General features: G+C 38.2%; 1 protein-coding gene across 2 annotated transcripts; it reads right to left on the bottom strand.

The window, feature by feature from the left end:
• Positions 1-389: 389 nt before the first annotated feature.
• Positions 390-8758, bottom strand: LOC127762313 (probable sucrose-phosphate synthase 2). 2 transcript variants are annotated; one of them, XR_008015502.1, is made up of 14 exons: positions 8420-8758; positions 8192-8281; positions 6930-7138; positions 5948-6011; positions 4770-5468; positions 4497-4604; positions 4210-4341; positions 3902-4078; positions 3287-3340; positions 3126-3188; positions 2332-3033; positions 2085-2212; positions 1029-1697; positions 390-912 (listed from the first exon to the last, which is right to left on the bottom strand). XR_008015502.1 is itself a non-coding variant. In XM_052286786.1 (13 exons), the coding sequence occupies exons 1-13, from the start codon at positions 8756-8758 to the stop codon at positions 1421-1423; spliced, it is 3042 nt and encodes a 1013-aa protein (XP_052142746.1). In that variant the 3' UTR covers positions 961-1420. The 2 variants fall into 2 exon arrangements, 1 of the variants encoding a protein (XP_052142746.1); XM_052286786.1 differs by lacking the exon at positions 390-912 and having other exon boundaries at positions 961-1697.
• Positions 8759-16804: the final 8046 nt, after the last annotated feature.

Genomic DNA, 16804 nt, shown 5'->3' with positions numbered 1-16804 from the left:
GGCTCTCATGTTGAGGCCTTTAAAAAATTGAAAATTTTGAATGAAGTAAGAAAATGATTTACAATAGGAAAATATTTTATGTTTGTATAATTTGTGATATAAAAGTTAACACTGTAAGTTAGACTACGATAAAAGAAACTCCAAAATCAACTCTAAATTAAGTTTTAAAATTCAAATAGCTAATAAGCCAATAAACCGACTATGGGTGCCGGAATATTTCTCCATTGCTGTATACGAAATTCTGATAAAAAAAAAAACTTTTACAAATTCTCGTGTCTCATTCCTGAAGAGTTGTTGCATTTCAGAGTCCCGTAGATTTTAGTTAAGAAAAACAACTATTTTTGGACTCTTGTATTAAAAAAGATCAACCATAGTATGGTTTGGTGGCAATGTTTTATTTTTTTTCTACTCATCTCCAATAATCTGTTCGGTACAATTTGTATTTCTACTTCCAACTGTCAAGTATAATCTATATAAATATTATCCCCTAAAAAAAGTATACTATTATTTGCACAGGGGGGAGTTAGCTTCAGATATATACTACTCTACTATGAATTTTCCGATCTTCACGAACTTATTCTTGATACGGATACCTGCCTATTTCAGCGTGTCAAAACGGGGGAATAAAGTCGACTTGTCCAGCTTCAATTGCGTGGAGCGTGGCTGCAAACGATCCTCTGGATTTTTGTCCGACGTTATCCATTCCCGTTTTAGCAGGCAACGGGTGGCTTTTCACTCGATTCCCGACCTCGACACCTTATCACCTGACGTGTGGGCCATGCACGCACGCCGGCGTGCTCTCCTGCTTTGCACCGGCCGGCGAGCTGCCAACTCCGGCGAGTTTTCTGCTCGCTCGAGCCCGTCTGAGCAAGCGATCGCCGGCCATGGCGGCGGCGGCGGCGGCCTCAACAGCTGCAAAAGATCAACATGAAGATGGCAGAGCATCCAAACAAAGTGATTAAATCAGTACAGTACATGATTGAAGGGAAATGTATAAAGATATAAGACCATAATGAACATTGGATTACATTGAACACAACAAAATCGTATTGAGCACACACTCTCGAGAGGTCTGTCTCCCTCCATCCATGTAATTAAGTTGGCCTTCTTGCATTTTAGAGCTCTCTCGCTCTGAACCATTCTATTCTTTATGTATGGTTTTTTTTTCCCGTAATCATGGATGTTTAAACCATCTTTGTGTCTGGTTTTTGATGTATCCACATGGTTCACTTCAAAAAAGAACTTAGCACAAACAAAAGGAGGGAGAGTTATTCACAGCTCAGGAATGGAACACACACACAAACTCTGCATCCTACAAAACAAAATCGGCATTTCCATCAAGTATGGAAATAGTGGTTCTTGGTTTGGTTCTTTACTTTCCCTTTTCGTTTTCTTTGTGTGGTATGTAAGCTAGAAGGTGTTATTGTGTCAGCACACCAATCTGCTGCAGAGCTGACTTCATGTCATCTGTACTGTAACCCTCAATGCCAATGATATTTGAGCTGTCCAGGGCGACGACATCTTGTAACGGATATCTCCTGACAGTATGGATTCTGTTCGCGGGGATGTTGAACTCGCCCTTCAGGATGACGGTCCTGTGGAGACCACCTAGCAGTTCTTCATAATCCGAATCGCCACTTTCACCAACAAGGACTGCAACATTTGGCAGCTCTATTCCCCAGCGTATACACAAGTACCTAAATGAACATTAGGTTTGGTCAGCACAACGGGTAACAAGATAAAACTTCATTTCTGAGCAAGTGCAAATGGTTAAGTGCACAGCACAATGACACACAAGAATTATAGCAAGCATCCTTCTACTGTGTTGTAAACAATGATAATTTGTTCACATCATCGTTCATTTTAGCGAATATTAAAGCTGGCATGAGTTTGAAAAGGAATCATATTGCACATTTTGTTATTATCTCTGTTTGAAGCAAAATAGTATGGAACTACAGACAGTTTTTTACTTAAAACTTCAAAATTCACTGTTTATTGAAGTTAGGCAACACAAAATGGAAAAATACTTCTATGGTGAGTTGGTATAAATGAAGGAAAGAAAAATGCAAAAGAAGATGCCAAACCTTAGTGCCTGGGAACGTGATGCGTGAATGGGAACTACAGAGAGTCTGGTGGCACTGTGGTTATACAAGGCATTGCAACGGAGTGATTGGATTCTCATCAATTTCCTCAACTCCTTTAAAGGGGGTAGCTACAATGAAAAAAACCACATTAAACATTCAAAAGGGAACGTCTAAAAAAACATTAAACATTAATAGCACACATCACACACGATAAATCTGTGTGTCAGTGTGTGGTTGGAAGGCTCACATGATTTGGATTGACCACTCTAAATGCAAGACAATAGGTTGAAGAGTGTTCAGGGTCTTCAAAAATAATTTGTCTTTCGATTCTTCCCTTTCTTTCTACCACTGAAGTAGCCCATTTCACTAGATACTTTCTTAGGCCTTCTCCTCCCCATCGATACTCAATATGTGCTTGGTGATTTTGATCTATTGCAGGAGTAACCTGGGAACTGCTTGGCGTATCTCCCGAATACAAAGGATAATAGATATTACTTCCACTATTGCAGATGAAAGCATCAAAAACAGTAAGCAACATGCCTGCAGACACTAGCAGCGAGCGTATCTCTGATATTGTAAGTGAAGTTGACAGCACAAAACCAGTTGAACCAGACAATTTTTCTGTGCGTGTGACTTCAATAGTGTTTCTGATTATCCGGACTAGATCTTCCTTGTTAACAGAGTCTACAGATATAACAATGATATGCTTCCTTCCTGATATGGGTGCCTTCTGTTCCTGTTTGCCACCAATAGCAGGTGATCTCGGACCAAGTGTCAATATCCTTGACAAGTAATTCTTGCAATGTTCAGGCCATGAGAACTGGTGAATATTTTTTAGCCCATTCTCTCTACATCTCGACCAAAGTTGTTTGTCAGAAAGAAGCTTATACAGTGCATCTGCAATGGCATTCTGATCATGTGGATCAACAAGGAGACCATTGTTTAGCACCTGCATGAAACATCCACAAGAAAGTAAAGTGATTTACCCCTTCAGTGCGTTGTTGTATTTTTGACATATAACATGGTAGAACATATACACACCTGATTAATTTCTACAGGAGCTCCATTTTTTGTTGCAATAATAGGCAAACCATTCATAGCAGCCTGCATATAGATATAATAAACTGGTTATGATTTGGAGTTTAGGACACTGAAAAAGTTGAACAGCTGGAAAAGGCAAGTTGAGCTCTCAAAGTTCTGACCTCTATTAGGGTAACACCAAATTGTTCAAAATAAGCCACATTCACAAAAGCACCCTGCAGAAGATCAACAGATGATCAACACCAAAGTAAGTGGGAAAGGAACATAAGGTACTGATGCCTTCTGCCTATTATACCATAAGAAAAAAAAAAGATACTTCAGTTTTAAAAATCAAGAAAACAATCTTTGTTTCAGCAAAAACATTGCTTAAAAAAATTGCAACATGGGGTTCTTCTGCAAAGCGACGTAGGAGAAAAAAAGAAGAAACAAGAGCCCACCCCATTTCACAATATCTGTCCATTCAAAGTTGCGCCACAGACCAAGGAGGGACTAAATCTATTTAAAAAAAGCTAATGTAAAATGACCATATGTACCCCCTTTTAAATGCTATCTACAGCCAATTATCCACTTTTTTACTGAATCAAATAGAGCTGGAGTGTGGAAATCTTGCAATCTCAATTTCTTCAATGGGCAAGGCACACATTGTGGTAAAAGGTGGAATGGAGGGAGTACATTGAATGGTAGATTTCAACCAAGATCACTTACAGAACATAAAAGCAGCATTAAAAAACTAAAACATAGAAAAGTTTCTTTGCTTTTTTTCAGGAATAGCATACCTTTGTCCTGGCAGCTAAACGATAAATGTCCGGAACTTCAGAGTGCTTATGATGCTTGGGATAAGCCACTTGACCATACAAGTCATATTCATCGATCAATGTAAGCACTGAGGTCAAGACAGCAGCACTCATGTTGTTCATCTTAGAAATGGCCTCACGGTTACCCATTATCAGTGTCTGCAATGCATAATAAAATTAGCACCTAATAGTCTAGGAAATATATATCATTTTGTACACTATACAATATGATTATGACATTACAGAGAACCAAACCACAGAACATCGAGATGGTTTAAGTCCAATCTTACCAGATTTGCTAGCTCCCTTAGAGGGCGACATTCACCAAATGCCTTTACAAGTGATGTAATATTCTTTTCAGGATATGGACGAGCAACAGCCAGAATCATAGGCTTCCTAGGATTTGTAAAGAAGCGCATTATCTGTCATCAGTTGCACATGTACAGATTATCAGTGATCAAACTCAGGTACAGGTTTAACAGGCAGAACAAACTATCCTCAATAAGACAAGAAATACTGAATAAAGGTTATACTAGTAACTGAGATCTCTGTAGGATTCTAAAGGAAGTGCAGTGACCTGAGACCAAATGGGTGGGTCCTCAGAGGCTGGACATGGATTTTCTTCTTCACCATCCATTTCAAAATCGTGAATGATATGACCAAATTCAACACCAGGAGGTATTATCTGAAAAATCAGGAATAGGAAAGCAATAAACATTAGGGGTTATTGACGATGCTTGCAACTACAGCTAGGCAGCTGGTCCTAATGCCAAAAGCCCTAAGGTGTAACATATACTTTCCCAATAATTTAGAAATTGTTGTGCAAGGGGAGGAAAATGTGTATACTCACAACCATACGAGGCATATAACGGCCATAGCAGTTAGCACCACGCTTAACTCTTGCCCGAAGCTTCCTTGCAAGTATAACCTCAAAACCATCATACAAGTTCCACTGCTCTTCTATCTCCTGTCTAGTGCTAGCAATAACAATTTCAGATGCATCAAGAGATAATTCCTCTGCCTCAATTCGGCACATTATTTTGTATGTCATATTTATTTGTTCCCTTGAATGTCGCCCTTGCTTGAGAAGCCCTTCCAATTTGTCCTTACCAAGAAAATGGCCTGTAAATGCCATAGGAATATTAAGAGACCCAGACAACAGAGCAGCAGCTATTCCTGCACTGGCATAGTGTCCATGAATCACAGCAGGCCATACTGGATGCCCACAGCCAATTTCTTCACCAATGGTTTTTGACATCCGCACGATATGGCCAAGTGCACCATCAACAAATTCTTGAATGAAAGGCCATAGATGTTCTTTAGCTAGGTATTTGTCTTTTGGTCCAAATGGTATCCGAATGATGTATGCACCACTGTTCTCACCCTTTTCCTGTTTAGAATTTTTAAAGCTTGTTGAAACCAACATTTCTGTAGGTTCACCATAACTACGATCGAAATTTGGTGCCAAGATTTGTCTTGTCAGCAAATCAACCCTGTAAACTCCAGGAGATGAACTCAACGCTTTAGCAAGTTCAACCACATATTTGACCTACAAAATGGTATGTGAATATATATTTAAGAACTTGTTGGAACTTCTGCTATGAGAAAAATCTCAGTAGATAAACTAGAAATGGAAATAGAGAAAAGGTCTGTAAATCTGTCATACACTAACAGATAATGCAAAAGGCCTTAGTTTTCTCAGGAAAAAGTGTAAAAGTACTAGAAATTACCACCAAAAAGGAAAAGAACATCTACCCCTACCCCCACCCTGACCCCCCACAAAAAAAAAATGTCCAGTGGGCCATAACAACCATTGGATATTAGAACCTAACTCAAAATTTAAGACTGCATCCTAAACATAAAAGGATTCAAATTAAAATACAGTCAAGTAAATTTTGAGTTGAAAATATTAGAATGTCAGTATACATAATAGTATTTGTAGTCCCAGTATGATATAGTCATAAATAAATTTGTGCTGCCAGAGATTGGGATCCCATGTGCACAATCATGATATAGTAGCAGCATTACCTGGCCACCAGTATCTGAATCTCGTCCTAGCTCCATGTTCTCACCACGGACCAGACCATGTAGGCTGCAGTACGAAGCATGAACTGATTAATGAACATTACAAATTGGCTTCAAGGATAGAGTAACAGACACCGTTTCCACGTGAGCATGGATTATAAAATCAACATGGAAAATTTTGGTCGGCTGCCCATTATGAAGCTGTTCAAAAGATGTATGATTGTTTGTTAAACATGTGATACATTTATATCTTGTCAATTCTAAGTTGTGGCTCTTGTTCTTTCAACAGTAGCAACAGACTGCCCAAAAGCTAAGGAAATAGACACATAAATATATAATATAATATAAACTCTGCAACAGAATCAGATGCAGAAACAAAATGCATGCTAAAATAGCAGCGTCGATCCACTCTTTCCTAAAAAGGCATGCAAAGTGCGCAAAATGATAATGAGGTCATCCTACTAGAGCCAGTATTCATTGTATACCACTTCAAGCTTGTGAATACCTAAATAGACAGAGGAATGCAAAATGCACGAGCATTACACTTGGACTAGAAGGAATCAAGGAAATCTACAGAATCAGGGCATCAAAGCTAGATAATGCTTTGGACTTCGTTTCTTTTCATGTGCCTAGAAGCCCAGAACAGGAGAGAGTTCTTCAGTGTCATGGACATGGCCAAATAAATGTCATGATAAACAAGAATACTGCCATCTCGTTATTTGAAATTACTGCTTCATTTGTCGGATTTTCTTTGAATTATTCTTATAGTACAGAATGATGAGGAACTCGGCTGCAGTTTACTCAGGAAGTATGGAGAAGTTCCTAATAAAAAAGAAAGAAAAATCGACACAGATAGCAGCTACTACTATTACCTTAAGAAATTTGACTAAAGTAGTTTGATTAAATTGAATTTTTCGTCCTGATGTTATGCTGAATGATTCACAAATGGTAAAAAAAAAGGGTTACTTAAAATAATACTTTGTACCTTATCAGTACTATGTATAGCTTGTCAATTGAACTCGTCTTAGGTGAGCTCCCTGTGGTGCTGTCACCATACGCAACTGAGGGATCACCAGCATCTTCTCCCTTTTCTCCTTCAAATAGATCTTCAGACATATCTGCATTAGTATCAGTTCGTAATTTCTCAGCTTCTGGTTGGCGTTTCAACAGACGACAGGCTTCTTCTTTCTCGAACTGCATGTAAGAACATCTGAACATGTATATGACAAGCGAAGGACAAAATACAATGGTACAGAATAGGTACAACTCCAACATCAGTCTTTCAGGCAAGAATGTTTGTACATGTTGGTATAGCCAATTATATTACAACACGAAAGGTAGATAGATGCTGAAAAGAATAAAAATGAAACATTCATTGAACTGGGAAACCAAGGGTTGACTAAGACTTCCATGCAAAAGTACTTCCAAAACAGATGGACTAGCCAAAACAGGATACGTTGCGTCATGAGGACAAAGTAATAGCCAGGCAGAGCTAAGAGCTTAAGAAATAGACAAAATGGATGATGGAACAGGATGCGTTATATTGTGCCAGGCATGTACCATCAGGTCGAGTTGCTATTCATATATTACATTTGTTTGCAGCTTTTGCTTTCATATGTATGAATTACCAAGTGATACAATTCAGGCACTCACATTGTACTTAGCAATATGACAAAATTTAAAGCTTCTAAGATTGTAGCACGAGGCACGATGACATAAACAGTAGCAAGAGATACTCTCTATCGTAATACCTCAAACAAAAGATGCAGCAAAACAAATGACTTCATTCACATTCTACCTAGAACGTTAGGGGTCAAAATGGAACAAACACATAAAGGCTTATCAATTGTAGTGTAATGACATAGCGGTCACAAGAGTATTCTAAACAACTGAAGCAATAGAAGCAACAAAGCAATCCAGCATTCTCTGCGTGCTGCCCGCATTTGTTCAGTAACTCGGCTCAATGTCTTCTAAAAGTCTTATCATAGATGACGAAACAACTCTCTGTAATAAAGCAATGCCAAGCAGGCAAAGCATCCTTCCTAAATAAACCAAGAGCTTTGTTAATTATCCCCTCTGAACAGATCCAGCACCATCTAAGCAAGTAACTATCACATACGCCACACTTTATCAATTCATCCATTAGAATCAAAATTACACCGAGTCACTGGCTGAGCTCTCTGCAACCTACGCACACTATCATCATCATCATCATCATCATCGAAGGGAACGGGGCGAAGAGCTCACCTCCTTCTTCTTCCTCGCGAGGTTCCAGATCCTCCACGTCATGTTCTCCAGCCGCGTGTTCCTCTCCTGCGGGCTCCGCATCGCGTTCGCCTGCGCCGCACACGCACACGCACACAGATCGATCCACCGATCGATCGATCAATCAAACAAACCCAACGGGGAGGAGAGCGCGGAAGCGGAATTAGAGGTGGGGGGAGGGAGGGAGGGAGGGAGGGGGGAGCCACGCACGCGGAGCCATGTCTTGTAGAGGTCGGTCTCGTCGTACCCGGTGATGACCTCCTCGACGAAGTAGCGCGCCGGGGAGAAGTGGCCGCGCTCCCGGAGGAGGAGCGAGGGGCGGTCGCCGCCGATTGCCGCCTTGCCGGCGTCGAGGATGGCGTCGAGGTAGCTGTTTATCCAGTTGTCGTTGCCCGCCATGCCGCCGCCGCCGCCGCCGTGGAGATCCCGGCGAGATCGTGGAGGGGGAGAGGAGTGAGCGGAGGAGTGGAGGCGAAGCCAAGGGAAGGGAAGGAAGAGGAGGAAAAGGAGAGGAGGAGGAGGAGCAAGTGCGGAGAAATGGCGAAGCATAATAATTAAAAAATGCGTCCGATTTGGGGTTTTTTTATTATTAAGGAGAAAGAAAAGGTGGCCTCGTAATGGAATGAGTAATAATAAATTAGTGCCTGTGTAAATCCCCTGTCAAAATTTTTCACCCTATCACATCAAATATTTTGACACATGTATAGAGTATTAAATATAGGTTTAAAAAACTAATTACACAGATTGCGTGTAAAATGCGCGACGAATCTTTTAGACCTAATTGCTTCGTGATATGGCAATGTGGTGCTACATTAAACATTTGCTAACGACGGATTAATTAGGCTTAATAAATTCGTCTCGCAGTTTATAAGCGGAATCTGTAATTTGTTTTGTTATTAGTCTGTGTTTAATACTTTAAATATGTGTCCATATATTTGATGTGACACGCCAGAACTTTTTACCCCTAGATCTAAACACAGCCCTAGTGGACTGATGATGAAATAAATAGTTGTTTAATTCTATATATAAAAAATATTCAAACAAATCTTGCTTTTAAAAAAAAACTTTGTTTTTCAGGGTGGATTTGTCCATCTTTTCCAAAGGGCAATCAAGTTCCATTCAGATTTTGGACAGGCTACCATCAAAGTTAGGTGAGCCTTTCGAAAAAAAATACTAAATTAGTAAGCAGTACTGACGCCATTTCTAAATTTAAGTGCAATTTCGAGGGAATATCATGGTTTGTGAAATAAAAAAAGATAATAAGAGGGAGCACGTTTGGTCCAATTCTTCTTTGAGACCATCATGTGTAGCTTAACAATTTGGCCCAACTCTAAAATAGACATGCCAAGTTTGAGGTCGTTTTGGGCCTTAACGTTTTCACTCTTTTGCATTCGGTATTTTTACCACGGTTTGGTTATTGAAGGATGTAGTAATAAATTACATTGTCCGAATAGTCAAGTCAAATCAACGTATGATTGACAGAACGAGAACCGTGTCAATGGAAGTCAATACTACCTCCGTCCCAAAATAAATGCAGCCATAGATATCTATGCCCAATATTTGACCATTCATCTTATTTAAAAAATTTATGAAAAATTTAAAAATATTTAGTCACACATAAAGTACTATTCATGTTTTATCATCTAATAGCAATAAAAATACTAATCATAAAAAAATTCAAATAAGACGAACGGTCAAACGTTGAACGTGAATAGTGTAAAACTACACTTATTTTGGGACGGAGGAGTAGTTTTTTGGGGTGTGTGTTTTAAGGGCAAGAATGACGATGTGGTGTCACCATTTGGAAAAAGATGTCACGTAGAGCTTTTATGACGACGAAGAAAGAGAAAGATGCCACCTAGAGTATTAATTTACCCCTCCCTCCGTCCTGTAATATAAGAGCAAGTATAATAGTAGACTATAAACCGGCTAAATACTGAGGTGGAGAAGAAAGAGAGGAGAAGCGGGTTGTCAACTTACAGCCGGCTTGGACACAAGAACAAAGAAACTCTGTGAGAGAGACAAGTGGGCCATATATTAATTGTAAAGAGCTATTCCCTCCGTCCAAAAAAAGACAAACCCTGGTTTCCGTGCCCAACGTTTGACCGTCCGTCTTATTTGAAAAAATTATGAAAAAAATTAAAAAGACAAGTTACGCATAAAATATTAATCATGTTTTATCATCTAACAACAATGAAAATACGAATTATAAAAAAAATTCATATAAGACGGACAGTCAAAGTTGGACACGGAAACCTAGGGATTGCCTTTTTTTTAGGACCTTAGGGCAGTCCCAACCCTCTAACTAGGATGGTGTCTATAGCATTAACTACATTGTCATGTAGGACTTTTAGCTTATGTGGCACTATATTAATTAAGAGAGAGAGTGAAGAGAGAAAGAAACTGGGTCTCATGCAAGACACAGCTTTAACACGAGAACCTATACGCCAGGCTCTTCAATAGATTGAACCGCAATAATACCTACGATTTTTTGGATCGGGAAATGGGTCGAACCGCGCGAAATGGTCGCCTCGGAATACAGGGCGCAACGAAACCAAGGTTTTTTGTTGGCGTGTTGCGAAAGCCATATGAACCGCTATTTAGTCCTTGAATGAAGAAAGGTAGTAATTTCATCTAGTTGCATTCCATCGAACTAAGGTGGGATTGAAGAAAGGGGTCTTCAACTTATCTTGAGCCATCAGTCAGATTAAAAGCAGCGCCCTGCCGGCAGCTCCTGACCTCTGTTCCTATGGGAGAAAGCATTTTAGAGATTTGCTCAGTTGATACCGAATTTGAAAATAAGCCCTTCCCCCGAACAGGCTTTTTATTTGGTGGGTAACATCGATGAAGCTAGCATGAAAGCGACACTATTAAGTTTTGCATTGGGAGATAATAGTGTCTTCGTAATAGATAAAGAATAAATATTATTGGTAGAGAAGAGAGATGATGTATTTATTAATGGTCCACTTTAAGAAACCATGGGTTGTGTAGTGTAGTTTCTATTGTGATGTCTTATTAACATAGCACCATAGACACTACTTATGGACACTATGGGTTGGGACTGCCCTTATAGCTGACAAGCTGAGAGAAGGCTACAAATAACCTTATAGCCAACAGGTCGGTTGTATTATTAGCCTTGTTCTAAGGGATAATGGATGGATGTGATACATTCTAGTACAATGAATTTGAACAGATAAGATACATTTATCCATTATCTTTTATATTATGGGACAGAGGGAGTAACATATAGCTTAATATCATATTATCACATATAGTCAAAATCATTATTTCATGGCACCCAAATTTACGCTTTTTGCTAGAGGACACCATAAGAATGTGTTTATGCTAGAGGACACTATAAAAATATGTTAATTAACTGTTGAACACTTACGATATTATTTTATTATATGCAGAAGAAATTGAGCGAGAAACAACGACGAAAATACGAATCTCCGCTTGTGGTCGGGCAACCGGCTTGCCTAGCCTTCGTGGTGCTGTGGCGAAGCAGGAGGTGTGTCTCCGCCATGGCACCATCTCTCAAGCCCGTGTCCATGGCAGCGGCTCGCGGCATGCTCGACAAAGGAGCCCGGCTGGCCCTAACCCCCGCGACGTCGCCTCCAACTTCGAGATAACCAAACCTCGCCGTCGATCTGTTGATATAAAAACACGAGACGTGGAAGATCTGCTTAACTCCAGTGTAGGTCCAAAAGCTTGTCTTTAGTGTAGGTCCAAAAACTTGTCTTTAGCTAAAACTTCTTACCATTATTGTTATTATGTTATACTCTATGCATACATAAAAAGTTGACGTGGAGTTATTTCGTTGGATCAGCCATTCAGTGTCAAATTAGATCTCATAAACTTTCTTTATTGCGATTGGATCCCATAAACTTTGTTTTATTAACAGTAATTTTCATAAAACCAAGTTATATACAAAACCACAACGATTTTATCGTGGGACACATAACTTCAGATATTATAATCCCATTTGAATCCAATGAATATGAAGATTAAGTACGGACACGCAAAATAAATCATTAACACATAATTAATTGAGTTTAAATTAATTCAAACCTAAAAAGGGCTTTATCTCATATTTTAAAATTTTTAATATATGATTTTATACAACTTAGCGTAGATAAAATTTACACTTCTATTAATTGATCATCCCCTGAAACCAACAGGTGGCAATATTCTCACGTGTCCCATGGTATCATTTTTTCTGAACGAAACTGTTCCTATCATTATCCTTATTTCACGTACTGTTCTCAAATGCGCAACTACAAAAGTATCCCACTTAAAAGGCAAACAGATGCGTCTAAAGGACACGTTTTAAGTCTTACCTGGATTATCCATTTATTCTTCTACCTAAAAGTTGATGATTTCTTCATGAGATTTAAGGCAAATATATGAATTATGTCCACTTCATTTTTTTATTGGCTCAATTCTGTCAATTTTCGATAAACAATGAACAAACATTTTGTGCGAATATAGCCAACGTGTCAGCCCATCAGTCCTTCTCATGCTGTGTAAAGTGATTCTTACACACGCGGCTGTGTTTAGTTCCTTCCAAAGTTAAAAATTTGGGTTGAAATTGGTACGATGTGACTGAAAAGTTATGTGTATATGATAGATTGATGTGATGGAAAAAGTTAAAAGTTTGAATCTAAAGTTTGGATCTAAACACAGCCGAAGAAGTAAAAGGGAATAAAGGCAACTAGAGGTATATGCTTAGTTAAATATATCTTTTTGGTGCCTGGATTCCTTGTCTGGTACACGATGACTCATCATTATATTTAGCTTAACTAAATAACAATCAAAACCTAATAGGAGAATCTTGTTTGTCGATCGTATTGCTTATCTTGAAACTTGATTAAAAACATAACTTAGGTGTAATGTTAGAGTCTCCAGATCCTTTTTGTCCATGCCATGAGTCTAAAACAAATTGAAGTTTTCAAAGAAACATCACTTGGCCCTTTTAACTCCCTTTAATTTGCCATCATAACATTAATTAGTTTGTTAATTTTTGTGCAATTGTAAGAGGATATTTGGTTGCCAGCCACAGTTTACCACGTCTAAGGTTAGACAGATTTGATCATATTGGTAGTTGTTTGGTTGCAGTCACAATTGTGGCAAAATTCTTTTCCAATAAATTGAGTCCACATGTCATTAACTTAGGGAAGTGTGACTAACTTAGGTAAGTGTGACAAGATTCTCTTAGACTTGCTAAGGTGTGGTTAACAATTTGATCGCCTAACTTAAGCAAGTGCGATAGTATTTATTGACAAATGGTGGTAAAATATGGCTAAGAACCAAACACACCTTAAATTTCAATGAGTTTCAATATAGTTAAAGACGTTAAGTACAATTAATAGGGCAAGTTATAGTCAGAACAAACTCAAAAACGGTAATTTAAGAACATAGAAGCAAGGACTCCTGGTTGCTGAAGATGATCCTTGCTTTGTTACGTGAATACTCCATCAGTATATATGACACTATCAACTTTATTTGGTTAAAATTTTTAAACTTTAATCATCATTTTATTTTGATTAACAATTTATTGTTTGGAATTGTTCTTCTGCTTAATTAACCTAGATGACAGGTAAATGAATGGTGACGACAATAGCCTTCAACATTTCAGGGTGACTATACTTTTTAGTCATAGACAATTATAGTGCTTATATATGGAAGATTTATCTCTGTTCTTGAGGAGATACCGTGAGTACCATGCAGGGGGAACAGTTAAAAAAACTAGATGAATATGATTTGTGATTATTATTATATTCGATGATACAAATGAATGAGTTAACCATTACAAAGGTGAAAAATTGTTTCAAAAGTGTATTGTAAAAAAAAAATAGTATACAAAGTAGCTCGTCCGAGAAGCACTTAAGCCTTATAAACCCTAAAGAACAAACTTGAATACTAGCACTAAACTACAAATTTACAAAACCAACACTGTTCCTTTACAGCTGGGAGCTAGCTAGAAGCAATGCCTGGTCTAAACCATAGGAGAACCTATGTGTGTCCTGCAATGGCCTGAAAGAGATAAGGGGACCAATAGCACAGTGCATGCATGCAAATGAAATATAATGCAATGCAGGCAATCAGGAAGGTACCATCCATCCATCCATCTGAAAACGATGAGAAACCTGACTCCAAATTCACAGAACCACACGTAGAAAGATCTGCATAATTAAGCAAGCAGGCATGCAAGATGTTTTTCTACTATTTGTGTTTTGAATTATTGTGGCCTGAGTTTCCATGGCATCATCCCCTCTTATCCATCCAAGATCACATTGTATGGCGCTTGGCGTTTTTCGCCGATCGATCTCTTAATTCTCTGCATCCTGATCTTTTCCCTTCTCAGATTGGAGGTTGGTAGTTTCAGACAATGGTAGTATGATTGATTGGGACAATCATCTGTTCAATGGTCCTAGCTGAACTTCTTGTTCAGATGAAGCTATTAGGGCACCCACAATAGTTATCTATAGGCTCTCTATAAGAGATCCATGTCAGCATATTTTTCTACATGAAAGATATTAAATGAAGAGAGAGAGCAAAGCTATCTACTAACTTAGAGATAGTCTATAGAGAAAAACGAGGCAATGCATGAGAGAGCTATAGATACCCATGTAGATATACTGTTGAGGCGGTTTACTATTAATCTAGTCTATTGCTGAGATGTACATGTTTTATAGATAGCACCTTACTTTACCATTGCGGGTGCTCTTAAGCTAGAAGATTTGTGATTTTTTGTGCAGTTCAATGGCGTTCAATTCAAGCTATGTATTATTGTAGCCAGCGAGGAATTTTACGCATTTCGAAAAGTTCATCTCATCGGAATCTGTATATGTGCCCTTTTCCATGTTGGAATATGTTCTTGGCAAGACGAGAATATTGAAAAGGTGAAGCTCACTGGGTTGTTAAGAACCTAAGCTAGCTAAGGTTAATCATTGTGGCAGGGAGAAGAAGACAAAGCGACCAGTTGAGCTGTGGTTGTCAGCTACTATTGTTCCTTCAGAGAATTCAGAGTTCAGGCATGCTGTTCTTGATGATTAATTTCAGGCATGGAATGATGGAAATCTAATTTACTCATGTGAAGTAACAGTGCAGTTATGACCGAACTTCAGAAACTAAATTGTCTGGTCTAGATATATAAGTATACATGGTGAATTTTGTGATGATAATGTGATGCAATTGTTGTTTCATTTAATTTGGTATTCCCAGGTTGTAATTTACTAGTTGATTTTATATTTGTAGCAGTGACACTACGAATCTACAGAATTTACACGTCACTTTCAAATTCTTATACAAGTCTCTGAATCTCTCTCTTTTTTTTGTATAAAAAGGATCACTGTCAGGAAGACTGGAAGAGTATCTTACCTACCATTGCATTAGGAGCATCAAGAAAACTGAAAAGACATCGTATTGTACAAAAATAACAATGGAATAATTCATACCAAACCTGTGTGATCATATCGAAAAGAAATCGTATTATACAAATAATAATAATGGAAGAATTCATACTCAATTTGTGTGATCATATCATATATACTATGTACGTTTAAGCTTAGTAGACTTCAGTGATTAATTGATGATCTGTACGATAAATTTCGTCTAAAATCTACCTAATTGGCAGTACTGTTGAAATTTAGTGACGATTACGGCAAAAAAAATCATCAATACACGAGAAATGGATGAAATTACTGCATAACAAACTCGTCTGTTTTTTTGGAACAACCAAATTAGACAGGTCATCTCATTGGCGAAAAGCTTAAGAACACAAACAACCGGAGTCTCATCGGTTGCCCATATTCCCTAATAAGCCAGAATAAAAATTAATTTACAGGGAAAACTTGTATATATTTGTTTATAGCGACTTAAAAGCCAACACTAAAAAGAAATTACGTTGAAAATATCCTAAAATCAAGTTTAAAATCAAATTTAAAAAAAATAAATTTTGGCTTTTGTTTTGACTTATTAGGACAACTGATGCGGCTCGTGGTGATTTTTTCTGGTGTGGTTGGTGTGGAGAAATCACTTCGCAGAGACAACCACCTCGCTTTTGACATGATCAATCGATGATTTGCTGATGAAACAGTGCTGGTTTTTTTTCCCCGAAAGGTGATGGTTACCGTTGCAATTGTAGAGTAGAGATGGATACATAGCCACATGGCGTGGACAACGATTCTTCGCGTGATATAAACCGCAAACTGTCGATATCACTCCATGGTCCCTTCCATGGTGAATGTGATGTCGCTGCCATAGTCGATCTATTTTTCTCTGGAAAATCTGAGTATTATTGTTACAAATGAAAGTTTTTATTTTAAAAATAAAAGTGTTTTATATCTTCGGCTTTTTAAGTATGCTTTATAGTCTAATTAATCGATTTGGAAAAATCCAAGAAATGTCATTGACAAGATCCGATTTTAAAAAAATTGTCATCGATGAGTATAAATTTTATGAAATCCATTGTACTGTCCTAGAAATGCCACGTTGTTATGGTTCCATTAGCAACCTCTGTTAAGTGCTATAGGATAAACAATGCATTTAATGTTACGAGATAGATGGAACCCTAATGGTGATGGTATTTTG

The sequence above is a fragment of the Oryza glaberrima genome, chromosome 2 (genome assembly GCF_000147395.1).
Source record: "Oryza glaberrima chromosome 2, OglaRS2, whole genome shotgun sequence".
NCBI lineage: Eukaryota > Viridiplantae > Streptophyta > Magnoliopsida > Poales > Poaceae > Oryza > Oryza glaberrima.
The sequence above is the reverse complement of the archived record's forward strand: the minus strand, read 5'-3'. Positions and strand labels throughout refer to the sequence as shown.